Below are 20,676 nucleotides of genomic sequence, written 5' to 3'. Positions count from 1 at the left end.
ACGTGTGGAAAGAGATTCCAAGGTCAAATATACACTCCTGGAAATGGAAAAAAGAACACATTGACACCGGTGTGTCAGACCCACCATACTTGCTCCGGACACTGCGAGAGGGCTGTACAAGCAATGATCACACGCGCGGCACAGCGGACACACCAGGAACCGCGGTGTTGGCCGTCGAATGGCGCTAGCTGCGCAGCATTTGTGCACCGCCGCTGTCAGTGTCAGCCAGTTTGCCGTGGCATACGGAGCTCCATCGCAGTCTTTAACACTGGTAGCATGCCGCGACAGCGTGGACGTGAACCGTATGTGCAGTTGACGGACTTTGAGCGAGGGCGTATAGTGGGCATGCGGGAGGCCGGGTGGACGTACCGCCGAATTGCTCAACACGTGGGGCGTGAGGTCTCCACAGTACATCGATGTTGTCGCCAGTGGTCGGCGGAAGGTGCACGTGCCCGTCGACCTGGGACCGGACCGCAGCGACGCACGGATGCACGCCAAGACCGTAGGATCCTACGCAGTGCCGTAGGGGACCGCACCGCCACTTCCCAGCAAATTAGGGACACTGTTGCTCCTGGGGTATCGGCGAGGACCATTCGCAACCGTCTCCATGAAGCTGGGCTACGGTCCCGCACACCGTTAGGCCGTCTTCCGCTCACGCCCCAACATCGTGCAGCCCGCCTCCAGTGGTGTCGCGACAGGCGTGAATGGAGGGACGAATGGAGACGTGTCGTCTTCAGCGATGAGAGTCGCTTCTGCCTTGGTGCCAATGATGGACGTATGCGTGTTTGGCGCCATGCAGGTGAGCGCCACAATCAGGACTGCATACGACCGAGGCACACAGGGCCAACACCCGGCATCATGGTGTGGGGAGCGATCTCCTACACTGGCCGTACACCACTGGTGATCGTCGAGGGGACACTGAATAGTGCACGGTACATCCAAACCGTCATCGAACCCATCGTTCTACCATTCCTAGACCGGCAACGGAACTTGCTGTTCCAACAGGACAATGCACGTCCGCATGTATCCCGTGCCACCCAACGTGCTCTAGAAGGTGTAAGTCAACTACCCTGGCCAGCAAGATCTCCGGATCTGTCCCCCATTGAGCATGTTCGGGACTGGATGAAGCGTCGTCTCACGCGGTCTGCACGTCCAGCACGAACGCTGGTCCAACTGAGGCGCCAGGTGGAAATGGCATGGCAAGCCGTTCCACAGGACTACATCCAGCATCTCTACGTTCGTCTCCATGGGAGAATATCAGCCTGCATTGCTGCGAAAGGTGGATATACACTGTACTAGTGCCGACATTGTGCATGCTCTGTTGCCTGTGTCTATGTGCCTGTGGTTCTGTCAGTGTGATCATGTGATGTATCTGACCCCAGGAATGTGTCAATAAAGTTTCCTCTTCCTTGGACAATGAGTTCACGGTGTTCTTATTTCAATTTCCAGGAGTGTAGAAGAAGACGTAATAGAAGAATCTATACAAAATTTTGTAATTTCTTTATCAGACGGTAAAAACAGTAGCAGCGAAAATACCGAGGCTTGTGTGTTCGTGACGTGAGGCGATCAATGATCAATGATCAGTGATCTTCAGTTTCCGTTCTCCCCCACGAAAAATGAAGCTAACGTCTTCATTCGATATTTTACACATAACATTTGTGAATTTTGCAATACCTTGTTAACGTCGAAAATCTGTTTGTGCTAGTTTGCGTAAGGAGGCAAACACTGCTAGCGCATGAGGGGAAAAAAAAAACCATTTTATCAAGGAACACGTCACGCAGAAGAACGCTACCAAGGATGCTGCAATGAATTGTGCGGCATTGTTTGGCTTTGTAACCCTGCCTCCCGCGGGCCTACTGCACTTCCGTGTCGAATACTGTCAACTACACTGCCAACTGCCAGCGCATTTCTCTTGCTGTACGCAGTGTACAGCCACCAGTCTGCGAGAATCCACACGGAATGTTTCGGTCATGGCAAGAAATTCCTCACCCTGACATTCAGGGGTTGTCTGCTTCCATGTACAACAAATACGAGAGTGTATTCGTGCTCGTGGGTCACACGTCATATTGACATTGATGACGGAGATCAGTTCCGAAGGTAATGGAAGTGAAATGAAATGAAATGATCGTATGGCATTGTTGGCCGGGAGGCCCCATGCGGGGGAGTTCTGCCTCCGTATCGCAAGTCCTCTTTAGTTGACGCCACATCCGCGACTTGCTAGTCAATGACGATGAAAATGATGATGAAAGACACACAACACCCAGTCCCCTGCCAGGAATCTAACCAGGGCCCCCTGCCTCGTAGGCAGTAACGTTATCGCTACGCTACAGAGACGGACAGCAATGGAAGTTTAACACTTTAATATACCTTACGTGACGGACATCTCCACAATGTTTGACAAATATCTGAATTCTGTTGTTTGGTGGAACACTTTTCATTTCAGGTGTTGTTTGGGCTGTTATCAAAACAAACCAGTAACCATGTACACTTCACGCAAACGGAGGGTACGCGTAAGCGCAGAAGGGAAACGCAGGGGAGGGGTGGAAGCAAGGTTACTAAATAATAAGGTTGGGCAGTAAGCGCTCTGCTCTGCCATTGGCTGGCCTAGTGACGTCAGCGTGGAAGCAAGCGCTCACAAGCAGACGACACGGCATGCGCGTTTACGTCAAGTTTTTGGCGGAAGATTTTGTTTATACCAGAAATGAGATGTCTAAACTGCTTTTCTGCTGCTAAAATATTACAATTAAACCTGATGAGTTATACTCTTTCGCAGCTTATGCCTCACACATCGGTAAAATGTTAGATCACAACCACACTGACACACACTTGAAATTCGAAACCTCGGCTCAAATAAATCAGAAACTATTCACTTAATCGCATTGAAATGAATTTACTTAAGAGCTCGAAGTTGCACACACTTGTTTGTATGAACAGCATTCCTTCTTTCTAAAGCCGCTATAGTATTCATCAAAGTAACTTTATCTGTGTCTCAAAAAAAAACATGTGCTCTTATTATAATGTTTCTTATTTGGTGACAGCTTTTCCAGAGTTTACAGAGATTTCTTATGTAGTTCTCGTTTCTTATACCGTTTGGTTCTGTCTTCTGTTGCGGGTGACACATTGACAGTCGCACTACTGCACGGCAAATTGCGCGAAGGAACTGCATCTGCCTTGAGCATTCTTTTTCGGAGCAAATTAAGCAATTCAGAGTGTAAATCCCTTAAGTAATCTGTTTCTGCGAAATGGCGAGAACATATTCTTGCATGCGCAACATTTACACTTCATCGACCTGACGACACGATATTTCAACGATCCAGCTGGCCCCCTCATCAGGTGAGATTGTGGGTGCACAATCACGCCGGTACTGAGGTACCATCGGATATGGCGACTACTTTATACCCAGGGAACAGGTCGCTTTGCATGTGCGAGAAGGGAAACAGCTGCCGTCTGCGAGACGAAAACAGCTCTTCCGCCGGTATGGCTTTCGCAGTCGAGATCGCTGGATCCCTGTCGATCAGGAGTCCGCAGCTCGTGGTCGTGCGGTAGCGTTCTCGCTTCCCACGCCCGGGTTCCCGGGTTCGATTCCCGGCGGGGTCAGGGATTTTCTCTGCCTCGTGATGACTGGGTGTTGTGTGATGCCCTTAGGTTAGTTAGGTTTAAGTAGTTCTAAGCTCTAGGGGACTGATGACATAGATGTTAAGTCCCATAGTGCTCAGAGCCATTTTGTCGATCAGGAGAACATTCAGTGCAGGTGTGGTCCAAGGTTCGGTCCTGGGGACCGTCCTTTACTTTGAACGCCAGACATCCCAACGACGCAAGACGCGGATGACACCGCATACTTCTCCTGTTCGACAATTAGGAACCTGGATACAAGATGTCTGCAAGGACGGAAAACTGCACAAAGAAGCGGCGCATCTCCATCAGCTCTGAGAAAACGCAAGCCTTGCTGGTCGTAGGTTGTGTTCCAAAAATGACCAGCATAGAGACAGAAGTGATGGCACTTTCTGCCGGACCTGACCATCATTTTGCAGGACAATGCTCGAGCACGTAGAGTGCAAGCTGTTACTGATTTGTTTGACTGATGGGGCTGCTCAGTGCTATACCACCTACCGCACTCCCCTACTCTAAGCCCAAGTGAGTTCAATTCTATTTCTAAACTGAAGAAGACACTTCACGGCATTCGCTCCAGAACAGCTATTAATTCGTCGGGCAATAGACCGCGGCGCTCGAGTTGTCAACACAACTAGCACTGCTAAGAGGATCCTACGACTTCCACATCGCTGGCAACGGGATATACACAATGCTGGTGACTACTTTGAACGCCAGTAAAACTTTGAAACACATATCTATTTTGTACGAGCTGTAAACAAATAGTTGCCTATTAAATTTCCAACCCTCATACTGTAGGCGACGTTTAAGAAGGGATTTTTGGAAATTACACCCCTAAGGGGGTGGAATATGAGAGGAAATATTTTTTGAAAATATGTCGCTATTAAGACAAGTTTGAAGCTAGACGTACGAAAACTGATATTTGCTTTCTCGTTCAGAAATTAAAAAATATACGCGTTCAGAATTTTAAGAAATTTAACCTCAATGGGAGTGAAATAGCGGCTAAAAGTCTTTTTTAAATAAATCGTTATTAAAGAACTACTAAAGTATTTTTAAAGCTACGTCTATTGGTGTTTGACTTCTCGGTAAAAAAAAAATGTATTTCAGTGCTCTTAGAAATTAAAACCCTACGGGCATGAAAAGTTTTGCAAAACATTTCGTTATGAAAGCATTTTTGAGGCTAAATCTATGAAAATTTGTGTTTGACTTCGCTGTTAGAAATAAAAAAAATACGCATTTCATTGTTTTTGAAAATGCAACCACTAAGAAGGAGAAATAGGGATCAAATGTTTTATCAAAATATTTCATTGCGAAAGCATTTTTAAAACTAAATCTATGAAAATTGGTATTTGGCCTCTCGGTTAGAACTGAAAAAATACGTGTTTTACTGTTTTTGGAAATTCAACTCCTAAGAGGGTGAAATAGGGCCAGGCTGATTCACTGATTCGTCATCGCCCAGCCCGTACCTCTAGGGGTAGAAACTTGAAATTTGGATAGCGTGTGTATCTTCTAGTGCAAGCATCATTAAAAAAGTGTTGTTCGAAATTGCGAATAGAGGATGAAAAGTTTGTTGAAAGTATGTCGCTATTAAGGCAATTTTGAAGCTAGAAGTACGAAAACTGGTATTTGGTTCCTCCGTCAGAAACAAAAAAAAAAGTTTCATTGTATTTGGAAAATTAACCCCCAAGGGGATGAAATAGGGGATGATAATATTTAAGAAAATATTTTGTTACTCAAAAATTTTTTTAGGCCTAACCCTATGAAACTTGGTATTTCACTTCTCGGTTGGATGTAAAGAAATATGTTTTGAGGATGAAAGCTTCTAGGGAAATAATACCACAAGAACGCAGAAGGCATGATTAACAGAAAACCTTGGACTCCAGCTACCAGATTCGCTTTGTGGTCAGAAGAAAATTCGGAAAAGATGACGCTTATATGACTTTAATAAGCGTGAACAGTTTAGAAGGTTTTGCAATTTGTGAACAACATAAAAATTCGATTAAAGGGAAACAAAAAAAAAAACACTTGTGAAGACCACACAGTCTAGTAGACCGGAGCAGCGGACGCCAAGCTAGTAACTAATAATAAAACTCTGCTTCATCAGTTAAGACTACCTTATACTTTCGCATGGGCAAAATGGTGGAGCAGACGTGATTATAGACAGGAACGCACACTGGGATATATCTTAAGGTCTTTGACGCCTGCTAATGGACAGACCTCATTCGATCTCTGTAATCTACGGCACGCGAGATAAGACAGGCACTGCCGATAGCATTATCAGTCGCGACTCTTCATTGTTTCACATGTTGTGTGAGCTGAACGTGGCGAAGGCAGGTGAACGTGCTTTTGAGTCTACGGAAAGTCTCACCGCATCTTTGCGACTCCTATAGCGCCGGGATTGTCGGCAGCATGAAGCCCCGTTGGGCGACCTCGCTCTTCCTTCTTCTTGGGGCCGCCTGTTACGGTACGTACACATTATCTAGTTTTCTGTGCTACGTGAACGTTCATCTTTGTCAGTGGTCGGTTGGCTCGATAAAGGCAGCGGTCCGGTATCCCAGCACAGGATGCGTTTTCAAAATGATGAACTATTCCAGAAGACTGTCGTGTCAATATGGGCTTCGGCGGACGCTTAACTGTTGCTTTCAGTTCCAGTCATTTATTTGATTTTAGCGCGACTCGAGAAGTATTGCGTGCATTTTCTTTACCTCTCGGTCTTTGTTCTGACTGAACTGTTACAGTATCTTTGCGCAACACGCATTCAGAACATACGAATAAATGTTTTCTTTGTAGTTAACATACGTATTTGCTTGTCTTTTGCGTTTTAGACCATGTAAACGTTCGATAATCATGGCAAATATACGGTAGGCAGTGGCGTGTACATTCGCTTCTTACTTTCCGAAATTTCGCTAGTATCGTGCTATTCTTGTTTGTATAACTAACTGTTTTCTTTCATATAGTTGGCATGTTTCTAGTGTTAAACTTTCCAGTAGGCACAGTCGCCAGTTTTTCTGCTTGTTTTTAGGAACTGCGTTACTGGAGACTGAAAGCCGACATCATAGTACCTTACATATTCTCAAATTCGTAATTAGTGTAAGGACCATGTGATTAGTTTCCTGGCAGTAAAGTGGAAAACTGTGGCGCTGTATGTGTAAACAAAACAGTCACTCTAATATCGCGGCGTTATTTGTTTGACAACCCCGTGAAGCCGGGTTTACACTCGCAAGTAAAGTGGCGCCACGGCAACTGGCATGACGCCTCCACAATAAAAATTCCGGTTCCGCTGCTCCCAATACGGGGTCAACTAAAATCATAAGAACGGGCATGACTGTCAGCGTGCATATTATGCCAGTAAAACTACGCCACAGTGTAGGTAACAGGAACAGAAAACACAAATGTTGGGTCCAGATGTGAATTATGCTTAAAAATAACACGTGGGTATGAAATACACTGGCGAACACGAAGGTTCATTCACCATCCTGTACCAAATTTAGAGCTAACATGCGTTATTCAAGTTAATAAAAACAGAACTCGTAAGTTCTGGCATTAAATAAGCAAGAGTAAATAAAGCTGACGTCTGTACTTTAATCTTCCAATAAGAGGATCTTACAGTAAATCACAACTATTCTGACTCTAGCCTATACTCTTGTGACTTTTAGTGCATTTATAACCAGACTGTGGCGCCATAAACCGGAACTGAATAAATTACCTGTAGTGAATATAGGTTGTCATAAAATGTGTATCTTTAATTTCCTCGGCTTTATGAAGAACTGAGCTGCTGAGAAAATACAAATGGTGTTCTTTTAATGATGAATCAATTTTATTTGCCTTCCTTTAATACGATTTGCATAAAAACAACTCTTAACCACACATATGATAGAATGAACCTTTTCAGCACATAACGTGCTAATAGAAGGAATTGCAAAAGTCGTAATTGTTTGTAAATGAAATATAGACAGGTAATATCATGTTGTTTTTGGCGAACACTCTCTTATAATCAAAACCATATTTGCAGACTACTTATTATATAAATATAGAGATAAAATTATTGGTTGCTTGTATAACAGACAGACCTGAAATTCTCTATTACTTTATTGTCATGATTGCTGGATCTTATCACAGAACCTTAAATGCACTTATGCATGCTTGCAAGTGTAGTAACAACAAATTAAGTTCTTCATTTTCGTGGTCTTATTGTAGTTACTTTATAATAATTGATGACACTTTAAATTCCTTTTTGCAACCATGCATTTCTTGTACATCTACCTCTACATCTACATTTATACTCCGCAAGTCACCCAACGGTGTGTGGCGGAGGCCACTTTACGTGCCACGGTCATTACCTCCCTTTTCTGTTCCAGTCGCGTATGGTTCGCGGGAAGAACGACTATCTGAAAGCCTCCGTACGCGCTCGAATCTCTCTAATTTTACATTCGTGATCTCCTCGGGAGGTATAAGTAGGATGAAGCAATATATTCGATACCTCATCCAGAAACGCACCCTCTCGAAACCTGGCGAGCAAGCTACACCGCGATGCAGAGCGCCTCTCTTGCAGAGTCTGCCACTTGAGTTTGCTAAACATCTCCGTAACGCTATCACGGTTACCAAATAACCCTGTGACGAAACGCGCCGCTCTTCTTTGGATCTTCTCTATCTCCTCCGTCAACCCGATCTGGTACGGATCCCACACTGATGAGCAATACTCAAGTATAGGTCGAACGAGTGTTTTGTAAGCCACCTCCTTTGTTCATGGACTACATTTTCTAAGGACTCTCCCAATGTATCTCAACCTGGCACCCGCCTTACCAACAATTAATTTTATATGATCATTCCACTTCAAATCGTTCCGCACGCATACTCCCAGATATTTTACAGAAACAACTGCTACCAGTGTTTGTTCCGCTATCATATAATCATACAATAAAGGATCCTTCTTTCTATGTATTCGCAATACATTACATTTGTCTATGTTAAGGGTCAGTTGCCACTCCCTGAACCAAGTGCCTATCCGCTGCAGATCTTCCTGCATTTCGCTACAGTTTTCTAATGCTGTAACTTCTCTGTATACTACAGCATCATCCGCGAAAACCCGCATGGAACTTCCGACACTATCTACTAGGTCATTTATATATATTGTGAAAAGCAATGGTCCCATAACACTCCCCTGTGGCACGCCAGAGGTTACTTTAACATCTGTAGACGTCTCCCCATTGATAACAACAGGCTGTGTTCTGTTTGCTAAAAACTCTTCAATCCAGCCACACAGCTGGTCTGATATTCCGCAGGCTCTTACTTTGTTTATCAGGCGACAGTGCGGAACTGTATCGAACGCCTTCCGGAAGTCAAGGAAAATAGCATCTACCTGGGAGCCTGTATCTAATATTTTATGGGTCTCATGAACAAATAAAGCGAGTTGGGTCTCACACGATCGCTGTTTCCGGAATCCATGTTGATTCCTACAGAGTAGATTCTGGGTTTCCAAAAACGACATGATACGCGAGCAAAAAACATGTTCTAAAACTCTACAACAGATCGACATCAGAGATATAGGTCTATAGTTTTGTGCATCTGCTCGACGACCCTTCTTGAAGACTGGGACTACCTGTGCTGTTTTCCAATCATTTGGAACCTTCCGTTCCTCTAGAGACTTGCGGTACACGGCTGTTAGAAGGGGGGCAAGTTCTTTCGCGTACTCTGTGTAGATTCGAATTGGTATCCCGTCAGGTCCAGTGGACTTTCCTCTGTTGAGTGATTCCAGTTGCTTTTCTATTCCTTGGACACTTATTTCGATGTCAGCCATTTTTTCGTTTGTCCGAGGATTTAGAGAAGGAACTGCAGTGTGGTCTTCCTCTGTGAAACAGCTTCGGAAAAAGGTGTTTAGTATTTCAGCTTTACGCGTGTCATCCTCTGTTTCAATGCCATCATCATCCCGGAGTGTCTGGATATGCTGTTTCGAGCCACTTACTGATTTAACGTAAGACCAGAACTTCCTAGGAATTTCTGTCAAGTCGGTACATAGAATTTTACTTTCGAATTCACTGAGCGCTTCACGCATAGCCCTCCTTACGCTAACTTTGACATCGTTTAGCTTCTGTTTGTCTGAGAGGTTTTGGCTGCGTTTACACTTGGAGTGAAGCTCTCTTTGCTTTCGCAGTAGTTTCCTAACTTTGTTGTTGAACCACGGTGGGTTTTTCCCGTACCTCACAGTTTTACTCGGCACGTACCTGTCTAAAACACATTTTACGATTGCCTTGAACTTTTTCCATAAACACTCAACATTGTCAGTGTCGGAACAGAAATTTTCGTTTTGATCTGTTAGGTAGTCTGAAATCTGCCTTCTATTACTCTTGCTAAACAGATAAACCTTCCTCCCTTTTTTTATATTCCTATTTACTTCCATATTCAGGGATGCCGCAACGGCCTTGTGATCACTGATTCCCTGTTCTGCACTTACAGAGTCGAAAAGTTCGGGTCTGTTTGTTATCAGTAGGTCCAAGATGTTATCTCCACGAGTTGGTTCTCTGTTTAATTGCTCGAGGTAATTTTCGGATAGTGCACTCAGTATAATGTCACTCGATGCTCTGTCCCTACCACCCGTCCTAAACATTTGAGTGTCCCAGTCTATATCTGGTAAATTGAAATCTCCACCTAAGACTATAACATGCTGAGAAAATTTATGTGAAATGTATTCCAAATTTTCTCTCAGTTGTTCTGCCACTAATTCTGCTGAGTCGGGAGGTCGGTGAAAGGAGCCAACTATTAACCTAGCTCGGTTGTTTGGTGTAACCTCCGCCCATAGTAATTCACAGGAACTATCCACTTCTACTTCACTACAGGATAAACTACTACTAACAGCGACAAACACGCCACCACCAGTTGCATGCAATCTATCCTTTCTAAACACCGTCTGTGCCTTTGTAAAAATTTCGGCAGAATTTATCTCTGGTTTCAGCCAGCTTTCTGTACTGATAACGATTTCAGCTTCGGTGCTTTCTATCAGCGCTTGAAATTCCGGTACTTTACCAATGCAGCTTCGACAGTTTACAATTACAATACCGATTGCTGCTTGGCCCCCGCATGTCCTGACTGCCCCGCACCCTTTGAGGCTGCTGCCCTTTCTGTACTTGCCCGAGGCCATCTAACCTAAAAAACCGCCCAGTGCACGCCACACAACCCCTGCTACCCGTGTAGCCGCTTGCTGCGTGTAGTGGACTCCTGACCTATCCAGCAGAACCCGAAACCCCACCACCCTATGGCGCAAGTCGAGGAATCTGCAGCCCACACAGTCGCAGAACCGTCTCAGCCTCTGATTCAGACCCTCGACTCGGCTCTGTACCAAAGGTCCGCAGTCAGTCCTGTCGACGATGCTGTAGATGGTGAGCTCTGCTTTCATCCCGCTAGCGAGACTGGCAGTCTTCACCAAATCAGATAGCCGCCGGAAGCCAGAGAGGATTTCCTCCGATCCATAGCGACACACATCATTGGTGCCGATATGAGCGACCACCTGCAGGTGGGTGTACCCTGTACCCTTCATGGAATCCGGAAGGACCCTTTCCACATCTGGAATGGCTACCCAAGGTATGCACACGGAGTGCACATTGGTTTTCTTCCCTTCTCTTGCTGCCATATCCCTAAGAGGCCCCATTACGCGCCTGACGTTGGAGCTCCCAACTGCCAGTAAGCCCACCCTCTGCGACTGCCCGGATCTTGCAGACTGAGGGGCAATCTCTGGAACAGGACAAGCAGCCATGTCCGGCCGAAGATCAATATCAGCCTGAGACAGAGCCTGAAACCAGTTCGTCAGACAAACTGGAGAGGCCTTCCGTTCAGCCCTCCGGAATGTCTTTCGCCCCCTGCCACACCTCGAGACGACCTCCCACTCTACCACAGGTGAGGGATCAGCCTCAATGTGGGCAGTATCCCGGGCAGCCACAGTCCGATCGGGGGATGCGTCGGACGAGCTTGCCGTCCCCGACAAACCCCCATCCGGACCCCCACAGTGATGCCCATTGGCAACAGCCTCAAGCTGTGTGACCGAAGCCAACACTGCCTGAAGCTGGGAGCGAAGGGATGCCAACTCAGCCTGCATCCTAACACAGCTGTTGCAGTCCCTATCCATGCTAAAAACTGTTGTGCAAAGAACGTCTAAACTAATCTACAGAGAGCACAAACAATTCGACACAAAATTTAAACGGTTATTAAAATACAAGATTGCCTAGTAAATGCAGTAATGCTGCTACTTGCGCACTGCTGAGACACTGCTCGGCGGCGGAAGGAGACTACGCAATTTTACACTATTCAGGTACTAAAACGCGATGCTACAACTGTCAAATACTACAATACGCCCGAAATTTATGAATTAAACAACGCAAGTACCAAAAACACGCAAAGAAATTAAGAATTAAACTACGTAACAAATAAGTGAGCTAAGAGTATACGACTTGCTGCTGCAGCTGCTTATCCAACGGCGGCAGGGAGCACAGACAGATTTAAAATACCTTCAATATGAATTTAAATGTTTCTCTAGCTCACACAAATTATCAAACTTGTGTTTCAATAATGTTGTGATACAAGTACAAGAAAGAGTCTCACAAGTTATTCTGAAAGTAGAATAGCCCCGTCAGCCCAAAAAGTTTAGAGACTGTGTTGATAAAACATAGAAAAATGGGAAGATGTTTTTTGCCTTTTTAATGCTTCAAGTGCTCTACACTGTCAACTGTCATCCACTCTCGACACGAGGCACAGAACGATGAAACAACTGGTTGAAACTGAAAGAAAAGTCCTTCCTTGAAAAGTTGTTCAACTGGCATGTCACATTGACGTCATGCTGCTCCATAGCGCTTTGTTGCACAACAATGTTGACACACTGCTGTCGCACGTCCACTATTTGTATACTGCGTGCTCACAAGTGACTGTTCGAATCCACATCTATTGTTTACATTTGTTAATTCAAATCGCCGACATAGTTTCAGCGCCGACGTCGCTTATACGCGAGGAATAAAGTCAATCTCAGGACGTTCTGTTCAAATGTTCAGATGTGTGTGAAATCTTATGGGACTTAACTGCTAAGGTCATGACTCCCTAAGCTTACACACTACTTAACCTAAATTATCCTAAGGACAAACACGCACACCCATGCCCGAGGGAGGACTCGAACTACCGCTGGGATCAGGACGTTCTGGACGGACGGTTTTATTCTATGTATTGCTGTAGAAAACAGACCGCTTCAGGTCATGTTATTGTCAAAAAATCGTTACGCCACGTCTTTGTTGTGGAACCACGAACATATTGATGTTGTCTCGACACAGCCGCCAGGCAGCAATCAAAAGATGCTAATCGCTGGTTGTGAAAGACAAGTGGCGTTCGAAGCTGAAACGATTCGAGCTTCTTGTAGCGTTGCAAAAATTTCCGTCAATCGCGTAACGTCATCATAATCCGGGTGTTTCCAAGTACAGCCCTGGTGAAACTATCCGAGTGGCGTCACATTAGTTGCAAGTGGAAAGCCGGCTTAAGCTCCATTCGTCACTGTTCTCAGAAGTTTCCGTCGCCCGTGAGTCTTTTCCACCTTTCGCAAATAATTAAGCATTGATATCCACTCCCGTATAAGGGAAGATTTAGGTTTCAGCGTAGAGAGAGCAACACTGACGTTCGTTTCATGTGTAGTGAAATGTATGCAGTGTAGTGAAATGTATGCAGTGTAGTGAAATGTATGCAGCAGTAAGCTAAGGTTCTCTATTGACACTTCAATCGTTAACTAAAAGAAGCGATACTCGAGAGACGTCGGAGTTTTCTCAAGTGTTATATTCCAATAGATTCATCATCATCGTCATAATCATCATCATCATCTTATTCTTCTTCCTCTTCTTAGCACGCTGGACTCGCATTCAGGAGGATGGCTGTCTCCATCTGAATATTCAGGCATTAAATGTCTGGAAAGCATCGAAAACGGCCAGATTATGATTTGTTTCTTAAAAGAGTGAAAATGTTGTTAGAAATATATTGCTGAAGCTGCCGTCTCTCCAGTTTTACGCAATTTTTCACAGTCTTTTTAAGATCTTCTCAGGATCTGAAGAACCTTTTTAAGCAAGTTTTTTGTCGCTGCAGTAGACTACCGCTTTGGGCACAGCCGTAATTGTACAGGCGTGAAGCGCCCATTATACAGAGACAGCACGTCATAAAGTTTTATTGGTGAGAAAATGCCGACTAAAAGCATATCTTTGTGACCTCAGAACCTTTTTAATGACCATAGAACCCTTGCCATGTGTTCACTACGTCAGTTGACACTACATTTACGCTTCAGACCGGATATTAACCTTACATATTTATGTGCATAAATACGGTAATTTTGAACTGGATCCCGCTAACGGTGAGGGATATCCAAAAACGTTTCACGGTTCCCCGAGAACGTTATTTTAAGATTGTCCACAACACTTGATCCCTTTTCTCTGTGATCGACAAACCCGAGGTACGACCCAATGAAAATCATATTTTCGCGTGCGGCTTTTTGGAACATAGTGGCAACGTGTGCTAACATCAACCGACCGATTGTAAGTCCCTCGCCGCGGAGTTCTCTGTTTATATGTAGCTACTGTGCATAATTACTGGCAGTGGTTTTTATATCGTTCCATCTCAAACCCAACCACCTGTATCAAGGTCGTGCATACATGTCTTTGCCTCCTTGTCCGCATCTGTACTCATTTGTATTGTTCATTCAGTGATTAGAATAATATAAGCGCATCTAGCAACAAATCGGATTGTTATAGTGGCATTTAGTTTCATTTAATAGTTTTACGGGAAACATTATAAGTACTTCTACGTGAGATGTGGTACCCATATTTCACGTTCAACTGGACCACGCCTTCCCCGACTCTGTTTTTTCAATTAACATGATTTCATGGGGAGGAGTCGGTTCATCGTATAGATCTCTGGATTTACGGCAAGTTGAAGAAGAGAGAGGAAGAGTGAGAGGAAATGTTCAGATGTGTGTGAATTCCTAAGGAACCAATCTGCTGAGGTCATCGGTCCCTAGACTTACACAATACTTAAACTAACTCATGCTAAGAACAACACACCCACGCCCATGCCCGAGGGGGGACTCGAACCTCCGGCGGGAGGCGCCGCGCAATCCGTGACATGGTGCCTCAAACCACGCGACCACTCCGCGCGGCGAACAGTGAGAGAGAGGACGACAAATACATGCACATTATAAATCCCTTCCCTCAAGAATGTTTCTCCCCTTCGTACCTCCTCCGTGTTACCACAGACGACGTGTCACTGATCTCATTTGTACTAAGACTGCAGTACACGTAAGGTGCCTGTTTGCTTCCACCGCCCTGAATGGAATGCATAAGCTCTAATGGTTCAAATGGCTCTGAGCACTATGGGACTTAACTGCTGTGGTCATCAGTCCCCTAGAACTTAGAACTACTTAAACCTAACTAACCTAAGGACATCACACACATCCATGCCCGAGGCAGGATTCGAACCTGCGACCGTAGCGGTCGTGCGGTTCCAGACTGTAGCGCCTTTAACCGCTCGGCCACTCCGGCCGGCCATAAGCTCTAATAAATGTTCACCAATTTGCAGTCTTCTACAGTAGTTGTGCCCTGCGCAGAGAACAGCACGTAGGTAGTGAATTCGTTATCTTGAGGCAGTAAGAAACTTAGCGAGGAACTGGCGTTATGTGAATGATTAAATTTTCAATAACGAGCAGTGCTGGCCCCGGCTTATGCGTTGGTTTAAAGCTTGAGTGTTACTCTGCGTTTGGTTTCCCGCAGTTATTGCTGTTATGCCGTGGTTCTTACTCTTTCTACGTGTGGCAGCAGTGGCGTGTATCGATATTCGCACCTTGTACTATATTTGATCTGGTGCTTATGGTTTCCAGCTAGAGGGTGTGCGGCAGTTGGTCGGTTTGGTGTGGATCAGCCAGGAAATCTCCGCGCTGCGCAGTGGGCCCACTGAAAGCCCTGCTTAAGTCCGCAGGACAGAACAGGTAGTTGGACTTGTGGAAAGGGGCCAAAAGCCGGCTGTCAGTTACACTCAAACACGTGTAACTTTATTTAGTTCTCCAAACAATACAGCAAAAATTTTTGAACTTAGTTATCGGCTGAATAGTCCACATTATATTATGCCTTAAGGGCACAACCACTTAAATTTAAAAACGGCTGAAAGCCATTAACTTAAAATTCAGACTCAGAATACTTAACAGGCAGAAGGCCTCACGTAAGTAAATTCTATAACTTGGCTGAAGGCCCAACAAATCTAACACTTGAAAAGCAATCGAGTTTAATTTAAAGACGGCTGAAGGCCCATGATTTAAGACTGCAGGTAAAATTAATTTGAAAGAAAAACACAAGGCAGAAAGCCTTACCTTCAATTAGGCTGATGGCCCCACACAGTCTGATACTTGAAAGACAAGGACTTTAATTTAAAAACGGCTGAAGTCCGATTACTTAAAAAAAAAATGGTTCAAATGGCTCTGAGCACTATGGGACTTAACATCTGTGGTCATCAGTCCCCTAGAACTTAGAACTACTTAAACCTAACTAACCTAAGGACATCACGCACATCCATGCCTGAACCGCTAGACCACCGCGGCCGGCACAGGTATTGTTGATGAATAACTGCAGACATGGTGAACAATTGTTACAAAGAACATTGTCTTTCTTAAAAATCAGTTGTTACGCTAATTATTGGTTTTGTATTATACGAAGCGCTGTTTGTTGGCGATATTGTGCACTTTTTGGTTTCTATAAAACCCCATGTCATTTCAAGCATTTGTGTCAAATTTTACGTCTCTACATTACACTGTGAAGAATTTTCAAATGTAACGGACTTTTGGGTCAGCCTGTAAGTCAACCACTCCGATGAGGAAAGGATAAAAGCCCTCTTCTGTCGGATTGTGGGTGCATAAGGTTCCTTGTTGACAGGTCTACATTGGAGCTACCAAGAGAAGCGTGAATACAAGACTGTAAGAACGTAAAAGTCTTTGCGACTTGGGAATACAGAAAAATTAGCTTCTGTGGAGCATGCTCTTCAGTCTGGAAGTTATGAAGCGAAGTTTTATGAAACCAAAACTTTATCTTCAGTGACAAACTGTTATCCACGGCTGTATAGAGAAGCCATCGAAAAATATAAGCATGTGGATAATTTTAACAGAAAAGAGGAAGCCATGAAGTTTAGTGATACGTGGGCACTGGCTCTGCGAAATCGATCGATAAGTCCCAGTCCCTGACACGTGACAATCGATAATTTAGTTTTATCTCTGACAAGGATTACCTCTGCTAATCACGATTAAAGTTTTACCACACCCCATTATCACAGTATTTCTGTCGCTCTCCAAAGTCTGACCCATTAGTCGGCAAGACTCAGAGGAACAACTATCAGCTCTGAAGATGTCCAGCGCAGCTCTGAACGATGTTGAATTTCGCTCTGATGACAACATCGACGTTATCGAGTCAAAGATGTGTGAAAGTAGGCAGGGCAAACAAAGTTTCGCGTTTCTGTGCCGGAGACAGTGGAGAGTAGTCTTGTGGTGGGACAGCAGCATTTAGTATTTGCACTACATCTTCAATGTGACAATTCCATCAAAGCTTTTCATCCATTTTCATTCTTAAGAAATTAAAATGGTTGTCGTCAGTGACAGAACGCCTTGAGACAATAAAATGTTGCTTTAACGACAGCTCACTGCCAGGAACTCTAAAAACTACGTTTTGTTCCATGCCCGAGGCAGGATTCGAACCTGCAACCGTAGCAGTCGCGCGGTTCCGGACTGAGCGCCTAGAACCGCTAGGCTACCGCGGCCGGCGATTACTTAAAAGAACTAAAATAATTTTTAGTAGGCAGAAGACCCAAAGCTTTATCTTTAAACAATATTTTACATAGGTTGAAGGCCCAAACAATCTAAGAAGTAAGAAATTTAAATTTTAAAGTGGCTGAAGGCCCATTATTGAAAAACACAACTGCAATAAATTTTCAAAAGGCAGAAGGCCCAAAGCTTTATTCAAAAATTATTATAAATGAGGCTGAAGGCTCAGACAATGCAAGACGTGACAAGTAAAGAGCTTTCAATTTTAAAGCAGCTGAAGCCCCATTATTTAAAGCCCAACTAAAAGCATACAAATTCAATCGGCTATAAGCCATTAAAATACACAATCAAACACCAATAAGAAAAGGCAGTACAGCCAGCAGCGCTCAGAAGTTTCCGGGGGTCGGTCTGCACTTGAGATGTTAAACGTTCGCTTAGGAGAGACAGGTAGTCGGCCCAGCTGTATCCGATCCGCCGGCAACCCAACCAAGAGACAGTCAACGGACCCACCGCCAAGACGACTTGTTTTCCACCCGACCAGTGCACAAGCAACTCCAGAGCCAAAACGTAAAAGGCGTAGCCGCCCACAACCAAGTATGCATAAGCTGTCAAAACTACACACACGTGTTGGACAGCAACAACACGGTGGGGAAAGGACACTGCCTGAATTTTACGTCAGCGGCCAGGGCAGGTAACTGGAACGCTAACGGTCACAAGGCACTTGGACTTCAAATAACCAAAGTACAGTTAAACTACACCGGATGGTGGCCAGACTTTCGCCAACTCGAACATTCGCTATTGCTCACGGGAATACCCCCAAAAGCCAACCATGAAAACCAACTGCACAATGTGAACAGCCTGGCTTCGGTAATTAAATCACCACTCAGCTTTGATGTCCTGGTTCGGTGAGCCACGAAGCCCGTAGCAATCGGAACAGCTCCCACACACTCCCACACTGCCTAGAGACCGCCAGCGGGTCCGGCCAACTGTGGCGCGCGGAGATTTCCTGGCTGATCCACACCACCTGACCAACTGCCGAACACCCTCTAGCCGGAAACTGTAAGCACCACACCAAAGATAGTGCAAGGTGCGAATATCGATACACACCACTGCTGCCACACGTAGAAAGAGTAAGAACCACGACATAATCGCAATAACTGCGGGAAACCAAACAGTCAAGGCATAAGCTGGGGCCAGCACGGCTCAAATAAGTTGTTTATATGGGATGGTACTCACTTTTTATTGACAGAACACGAGAATCGGTACAATTACATTCCACTTTAGAGTCACAAATAATTTCCATTCTTCAACATAATAATGAACTACGTGTTTCCATGAGTGCTATCACACTGTTCTTGACTATACGTCCAAATACCCATACATTGTTAAAAAAAGTCTTGACAACGATGCAACAGACAACATGTCTGTCCTCCGAGGCTCTCACTCTTACAAACCATAGATCATTAATAAAGTCTACTGACACTGACCGCGGCAGAGAACATGTCTGACCTCCGACAGTGCTCTGATGTTACAGCTTAACCACTGCGCCCACCATCCAAGATAGGCACGATCAGAAGATCACCTAAGTGCTTCTTCTGCCTTTTCGTTTAACAGTTGTTTACTATTTCGCTGGTTATTATTACTTGTAAAATAACGGAATGATAGCACGCTATTGAGAGATGCTTTAGTTTGAACTGCAAGTAAATACGCTATTTAGTTTGACTAATATTAATGATAGAAGATTACCTTTTTGGCGCGCAACTTCCGAAAGCAGCAGCCAATCGCGGAGAGGGGACACGATTTAGACGGTCTTTCTGACGATACCCCATCTGTCATCGATACCTGATACCACATTACGTCATTTTGCCACTGCTGCCTTCTCAACTGTTCTAAGAAGAGCTTCTTGTTATCTGAATATGATGGCTGCAAAGCCAGAAATATTACAGATTCTGATATCTTAGCATCTCAGAAACATGCTAAATACTCAACCACCCTCTCCCTTCTCTCTTCATCATTACACAACAGAAACACATCATTTTACTATACAGGCATCCATTACACTCTATGAATACACAAACAACACACCTATCCCATGAGCATAAGGCTGTGACAGCATCTATGACGACGGGTTCTACAAGAAACGTTAAGGAAAGTAGGAAGATACATTTCCTCAGCAAGGGTGACAGGATACAATTTCAGAACACCTTAGCAGTCAGCGTCAAATATTCGGTGACGAGGACGAATATTTGGAGAACACACGGAAAAAATTCAAAGGCATCGTTCCATATGCCCTAAACAAGTACGTTCCGAGCAAGATTCTAAGGGATGGGAAAGCTCCACCATGATTTAATAGCCGTGTTAGAAAAGCGCTACGTAAACAAAAAGAGCACTTCATCTCAGATTCAAGAGAAGTAAAAACCTAGTTGACAAACAAAAGCTGAACGAAGCGCAAATGAGCGTAAGGAGAGCAATGAGAGAAGCGTTCAATGATTTTGAAAGTAAGACGTTGTCAACCGACCTGAGGAAAAACCGTAAAGAATTTGGTCGTATGTAAAATCAGTCCATGGGTCAAAATCATCTATTCGTTCTCTCAGCGACCGCCCCAGCACCGAAACCGAAGGTAACAGAGAAAGGGCCGAAATACTTCCGAAGTTGTTTCACGGCGGAAGATAGTAACACTGTCCCTCCTTTCAATCGTCGTGCGGACATCTAAATGGCAGATATTGAGATAACCGATCGCGGAACTGAAAAGTAGCTACAATCGCTTTAGTAGCGGAAAGGCTTCAGGACCAGATGAGATACCTATAAGACTCTAGAAAGATTATGCGAATTTACTTGCTGCCCTTCTAGCAGTAATTTATCGTAGATCGCTTGAGCAACGATAGGTATCTAATGACTGGAAAAAAGCGCAGGTCATCCCGCTTTTAAAAAAGGCCGTAAGGCAGACCCACATAATTATAGACCTACATCGTTGATGTCAATCTGTTGTAAAATTATGGAACATGCTTTATGCTCAAGAATTATGACGTTTTTGGAAAATGAACATCTCCTCTATAAAAATGAACACAGATTTCGGAAACAGAGATCTCGCGAAACTCAGCTCGCTCTGTTCCTCCGTGAGATCCACAGCTCAGTGGACAACGGCGTTCAGGTTGATGCCGTGTTCTTTGATTTCAGTGAGGCATTTGACACCGTCCGGCATTGCCGTTTAATGAAAAAGAAATACGAGCTTACGGAGTATCGGAGCAGACTTGCGATTGGAT

General features: G+C 44.6%; 1 protein-coding gene across 1 annotated transcript in view; it reads left to right on the top strand.

The window, feature by feature from the left end:
• Positions 1-5,928: 5,928 nt before the first annotated feature.
• Positions 5,929-20,676, top strand: part of LOC124594652 — a 111,647-nt gene continuing 96,899 nt past the window's right edge. Inside the window, exon 1 of the mRNA XM_047133022.1 lies at positions 5,929-6,073. Within this exon, the coding sequence (XP_046988978.1) occupies positions 6,019-6,073 (55 nt within the window). The 5' untranslated portion in view covers positions 5,929-6,018. The remainder of the gene's footprint in view (positions 6,074-20,676) is intronic.

Source organism: Schistocerca americana, chromosome 2 (genome assembly GCF_021461395.2).
Source record: "Schistocerca americana isolate TAMUIC-IGC-003095 chromosome 2, iqSchAmer2.1, whole genome shotgun sequence".
In the NCBI taxonomy this organism is placed as follows: Eukaryota; Metazoa; Arthropoda; class Insecta; order Orthoptera; family Acrididae; genus Schistocerca; species Schistocerca americana.
Note: the sequence above shows the minus strand (reverse complement) of the source record. Positions and strands in the feature narration are given on the sequence as shown.